This window comes from Equus przewalskii, chromosome 5, assembly GCF_037783145.1.
Source record: "Equus przewalskii isolate Varuska chromosome 5, EquPr2, whole genome shotgun sequence".
Classification (NCBI taxonomy): Eukaryota; Metazoa; Chordata; class Mammalia; order Perissodactyla; family Equidae; genus Equus; species Equus przewalskii.
In genome coordinates, this window is record NC_091835.1 from 85,443,786 (window position 1) to 85,449,785 (window position 6,000).

The window sequence follows — 6,000 nt, forward strand, 5'->3', positions numbered from 1 at the left end:
GAACTCAAATATTGACGGCAAAAATGGAGTTAGTGAAAAGAAAGCTTAATTGTCCAAGAGCAGATTATTACCTCAAACTGGTTTGGGGTTAATTAGGCAAAAGCAGGCCTGAAGTCAAGCCTTACGGAAAATTCTGGTTCTTTGCAAGCGGTGGTGTGTCAGACATGCCTCTCAGCCTGGAAACACTCCCATGCAGAGTCATCGGCGTCACCCCAGGGGAGACAGCTGTGTGGCTGCATTCTGCGTGTGAGCTGTACTTACCAAGCACAAAGGTTACTGGAATTTGCTCAGCATATCTGTCACAGTAAATTGATAATTTTTCAAAGTAACGTTTTTGGGCTCCTGTAAGTAACAATCTGGAGCAAAAATAAAATGCACAGCCCTTTATGATTTTATTGATACTTCTGCACCTGCTTTGAAAGTGACATTCAGTGCAAACAGTTAAGCACAAATATCTTAATTTTTTTTAAAGGAGCAATACCGTTTTCTTTCCGTCTAAGTTGATGTATCTCAAAGATTTAAATTGCTAAATGTTTCAAGTACTAAAGTTTTTAGTACATAAATGTTATTGGCCATTAAGTAGTGGAGTTTATTAACCATTTTATGTTAAAATACCTTTATTTTTAAACATTTATATGACTATTGCATTGGATTTGGAGCAGGATACCTTGTTGAGAGTTCATTTTTCAATTATTCATCAGGTACACTTTAAAAAAACAGTCTAGTTTAGGAGGATTAGAGTTATTAAGTAATTATTTAATAATAACCCTGAATTTGATATCTTAATCTTACTTTCTCTTGAATATGCTGCTTAGCACATTCTTAATTATACATGTTGTTCTTCAAGGGAGATTACAACTGTTTCTTTTAAAGCCTACAATTATTCAAAATATAAAATAAAAGACTTAACAGAAGTGAAAATTTTTATTATTATATTTGGTGGGTTTATATTTATATTTATCAATGTATAAATTTAAATGTATATTATAAATCTAACCCAAACTCATTTTCTGGTGTGTTAAACATAAATTCATTTAAGGGAACTATTCTGTTTTTTTTTTTCTTCTTCTTCTTCTCCCCAGAGCCCCCCAGTGCATAGTTGTGTATTCTGGTCGTGAGTGCCTCTGGTTGTGCTGTGTGGGACGCCGCCTCAGCGTGGCCTGACGAGAGGCACCATGTCTGCGCCCAGGATAATGGAAGTATTCTTGATGTTTGTGTTGTGGTGAGGGGGACTCAGAGTCAGAAGAAATGTCTCAAGGCGGGTGATAATAGTGATCAAAATCCAGACAGAGAAGCAACATGGATGAACTCGCACAGATGAGTGTGTGCAGCTGTTTCAAGGGAGGAAGAATTCCTAGGAAAGACCCACGATAACACGTTATAACACGAGTCGAAGGCGTCTCTGGGTCAGTGGAGCTTGATAAAGGAAGCAGAGAGATAGTGGGGTAACAGCGAGCCAGCAATCAGGGCAGGGAAGAGCAGCTGGGAGCTGCTGTGGACGGAGAAGGTGTGCGGGAGGCTTGGCTTTGCAGGAAGTGTCAGGAATTCCAGAGTCAGGAAGAGCTGACAGGAGAGGCAACTATGGCTGCAGAGGCCTGTCAAGGTCACGCTGGTGACAACTGACAGCCAGACACTTCCTGACACTCCAACAGAAGTCGTCAAAGAAGGGTTAAATGTGGACAGCATGGAGCACAGCTTCAGACGAACCAGGTTTGCGTCCTGGATCTGCCTCTTACAGATACTTTAGATCTCTCTGATTCTTATCTGTACATGAGGATAATAATACCTGTGTGTTGGGATGCTATGAGAATTAAAGAATGTAATATCTATAAACCGCTTAACATACGGCGTCGTTAGTAATAGAGTAGTTACTGTTCATAACTGGCCGAAGGAAAAGTATTTAGTTAATAGACACATAGGAATTTTACTAGCTGGAAAGTGCTATAGTGATAATTTTGTCAAGTCCCCCCAAAAATAGAAAGAGGTATAATTAATGAATTCTGGTTTTGTCATATGACTTTTGCCAAGTAGAATTATTTGCTTATAAAAGGATTGAAAAAACTTAGGGTCATTAGTAGAAATGAGAATGAAATTATGTCTACACTTTCCTACAGGTGTGTTTGAATTTCTTGACAAATTCAGCCTATAGTTCTCGGTATACCTTCGATCCAGATATGAGGATCTATTTTAAGACACTTTTACAATTGAACACTTAAAAAATGAAGGATGACTTGAACAAATAATTATTGCTATAAATGTAAGCACTCTTTCGTCTTTAGAAAAAATATACGCATACAATTTTGTGGGGTATAAATAAGATATTGGAGCAAAACTTAAGGCCCCATGGAGCATTTCTGGCTACACTGCAACTGTTCTAAGGGCCATTCTATTCTAAGCAGCAGTGGCAGCGACAAATTCACATTAGTAAAAATAAACTAATGAGACAATTATCCTGAAACGTCGTGTGTCTTCCACTGTTGCATATGCTGAAGGATTAGGTGACACATGAAGAGTCAAGATAATATCATATTATATAAGACACATCTGAAAAATTATTAGAGTTTTCAAATAAAACTTTCCCTTTAGGTATTTTTCCAGAATGTATACCGATAGATACGTTTGTTTGGAACGGTAGTTTTGATGTGTGGCACAATAGCTCTTCCTAGTTTACTTTAGGTAATTATCAGCCAGCCAGCTGAACACCCCTCTTCTTCAGATGGGTCCCATTGCTGAAAAGAAGAATGTAGTTGACAGTAATGATACACAAAATTGTTCATCTGTAGAGAGAAGAAAACTAACAAACTGCTTTACATAGAAAAGGTGGAAATACAGCCTCAAAAACCTTTAGCTTTTCTATGCTAAGTTTTAGCTTCCCCCAGAGAAGAAATGTATGCAATCAATTTTAATTAAACAAAACTCACAAGGTTTCCCTTTAATAATACTGATAAAATTTCATTAAGGTGATCATTTTTAGTTATGAAAGTATTTCTTGGACATGACAGTGCTCAAATTTCCTGTCAATCTGATTGGCATAGCTTGTGATGTTATAAAGAATAATCTCCTTTTGTGAATATAACATGCCTCAAACTCAGAAGATATAAAGAAAACAAATTAGCTCTCAGGTCTTTTCTTTAGCTGAGGTGTTTGTAAGGTTAGCGGGCACATCCTGGACAAGGTCTCGTCATTCTAGGCAAAAAGAAGGAATGCTTCGATACCAGGTGTACTCGCCTGATCTACACCTTCACAAACATGTTAATTATGTGGGTAGTTGCTACAAGCTGTTGAGTCACAGATTGAAGCTGTGAACGACACAGCTGAGAGAGACCGAGTAACTATTCGTCTGTGGACTTGGCCGTTCTGAATCATCACATTAGTGAGGATCAACATATAAATCTCCCGTTGTATGCCTACACCAATGTTCTTGAAGGACGACTAACACTTCACTGCGATCAATCAATGTGGGGCTGGAAAGAGGACCGCCTGACACGATGAGAGTCTATGTAACGTTCCGAAAAAGGTTAGGTGTGGATGAAACGCCCCGTCCCAAGGGAAGAAGGTACCAGAGAGGATCATGAAAGGACACAATGCAGGAGTCATGGCCACCGAGGGCTCAGGTTTCTGAGACTGTATTCCCACATGGTATTTGATGACCGTTTAGGGAGACGTGCAAAGGAAAGTACCTGTACACCAGACTTATTGCTGTGTAAAACCCAGCAAAAACAAGGAATTCCCTGTACAGCAGTTTGTAGATGCTGCCTCTCCACTTGCAGAGCAACCTATGAAATCCAAAAAAAGTCGCATTTGCTACTTTACTGGAGTAAGTGACAGTCATCGTGGGTAGTTTTTTCTAGAAGAGCAAGAAGACAAAACACAAGTAAAAAGCAGTGTTTAAAACTGAGCACAAATCTGTATCTCAAAGGAAACCCAAGCCAGCACCAGTCAGCTCTCTCCCCTTTCTGCCTTTCCCTGATTGTGCATTTTGGAATTTGGAGATGCCCTCCATCTGACTGATAAATCCTGATGGAAAAGAGGAGGAGAGCGTCTCTGAAAAGAGTCGTGTTAGAAATCTTTAGCTTGCCTTAATTTCTAAATATTATTTTCATATTATATAGCCATTGCTCAATAAATATTTGAATGAATAAATGAACTACTTCCTTAAGATATTGATATATTAATTGACATTTTCAAAAGGGGTGGCCAAACTTATTGTTTGGAACTTTATTCACTGAAGCACGTAAAGAGGTATTTATTTCCTCCTCAAATTTCCTAAGGAGACGTCCGGCTCTCCTCTTAGAGATCCTGGGACATTGTGGGGACGAAGCAAGCCCCCGTGGGAATTGGACGGATGGGTTTCTCTTGGTGGTTTCAGGGGACATGGGTTCTTTCTGGAGGAGCTCTGAGTGCATCGTCAACACTTCAAAGGGAGACAAGGTTGGCTGCCCTGACCCTTGAGGAGGGCTTGCCTACGGATGGTTCACTTTCTGTTTAAGCTGAACAAAACCAGGCCATTCTTTAGGACTCTTTCCACTTGGATCTGTTCCACGAATGTGTGGAAGATGAGAACTGGGCCACAACGCCTAGTTTTCAGTGACTTCTCTGGAATTCCACTGCTTTTCACCAAGACATTAAACATTCAGGTTTTGGGAAGATGGCCCAAAGCTAACCTGTGAAAATCCTGCTCAGCTGCTCTCCGACGTGAAGCATGCACAGATAAAATGAGGCTTTTTTGAAACCTTGTGGTTTTCTCAAAAGAATCTACGAGGAGAGTCTTACAGAGACACTTAGACTGAAATAACGGAGCTTTTAAGTAGAACTGAACTAGACGGAAGAAATAAATCCTACAGCCGATTCCTTACACACAGTAGCCTACAGCACACATTTCACTATAAACAAGAAATTCTTCTGTCTTTATTCAGAGCTGGGAAAACAACTCAACTCTAATTTGCCTAATTTCACCAGGGAAATGAAATTCTGGGGCTACATTCACAGTATTCTTTTGTAATCACAAACTTAAGCCTTCAACGTTACTGATTTTAATAAAGAAACCAGGGCTTTTTGGCACGAGTAAGTGGCATTATGAAGGCATGGGACTCATGCCACAAAAGCAGTTTCACTTTTGCATCTTAACCTTGTCTGTTTATCTAGTGTGAATACAGCCAAAATTGGGAGAGGAGCAGCATGAATTGAGCCCATTTCATAATCTGTTCACATGGGCACTGCTCTAAGTAGCAGCCCTCAGATAACTTCCTTTAACAGTTCACCCTTCTTTTTCATCTGTTAAAAAACCCCCGATCAGATGGAGCGGAGGTCAGAATTCAGCGCATAGGCACACTCTGTGCACTGACCTGTTTGTCTGGTCTGGAGTCCCCGCAGGAAGGAGAGTCTTGAGGCTCCCCACAGAGGTGCCGGCAGATCAGGTGGCAGTCTCGGGTTCACCCTTTGCTCTTGCAGGGATTTTCTTCCTGTTCTCTGGCCACCGAGGGGACCCAGAGTGTGACGAGCACAGGGGTAAATGTTTTTCCCCCGGGTGGAGGTCTGTTTATGCCAATTTGCCCCCTGATGACAGTGACAGCCAGCAACAAACAGAAGCAACAGCTGCTGATGTTGCTTATTTCTAGTCTATAATTATAACTCCACCTGCCGCCAAAGTACCCCTTTGAATGAGGAGTCGGAGGCGACGTGAAGGAGGTTGGGCCGTTTAAGTCTGATTTTCATTTTGACTCTGCCCTGGGATCAAGGAAGAACGACGCATTTCCCTCCTAAAGAGTTCTGACAAGGCTCCACCAGCCAAAAAAGGGGATTAGGACACTCTGTGTGTGCCTAAAACGAAGAGTAAATTCTTGTGAAGCCAAAAACTGGGGCAGACAAGAATATAAACAGGATTCTCATTCATTTGAGAGGCATTGAGAAGGCGCTTCCATTAAATCCATGAGCAGGTGTGTCTGTGAGTGCACACGTGTGTGTGTGTCAGGAGAGCGCAGGCAGTTATCACGTGTGATG

General features: G+C 40.9%; 1 protein-coding gene across 5 annotated transcripts in view; it reads right to left on the reverse strand.

Moving 5' to 3' along the window:
• The window catches only part of BEST3 (bestrophin 3), a 42,651-nt gene extending 37,045 nt beyond the window's left edge, over positions 1–5,606 (reverse strand). For 2 of the 5 annotated variants that reach the window (XM_008540486.2, XM_008540481.2), the window contains exons 1-3: positions 5,346–5,606; positions 3,681–3,847; positions 262–356 (exon numbers count right to left, since the gene is read on the reverse strand). In XM_008540486.2, the coding sequence (XP_008538708.2) occupies positions 262–356; positions 3,681–3,832 (247 nt within the window). In that variant the 5' untranslated portion in view covers positions 3,833–3,847; positions 5,346–5,606. The remainder of the gene's footprint in view (positions 1–261; positions 357–3,680; positions 3,848–5,345) is intronic. The other 3 variants (XM_008540484.2, XM_070622051.1, XM_008540485.2) reach the window with 3 other exon arrangements.
• Positions 5,607–6,000: the final 394 nt, after the last annotated feature.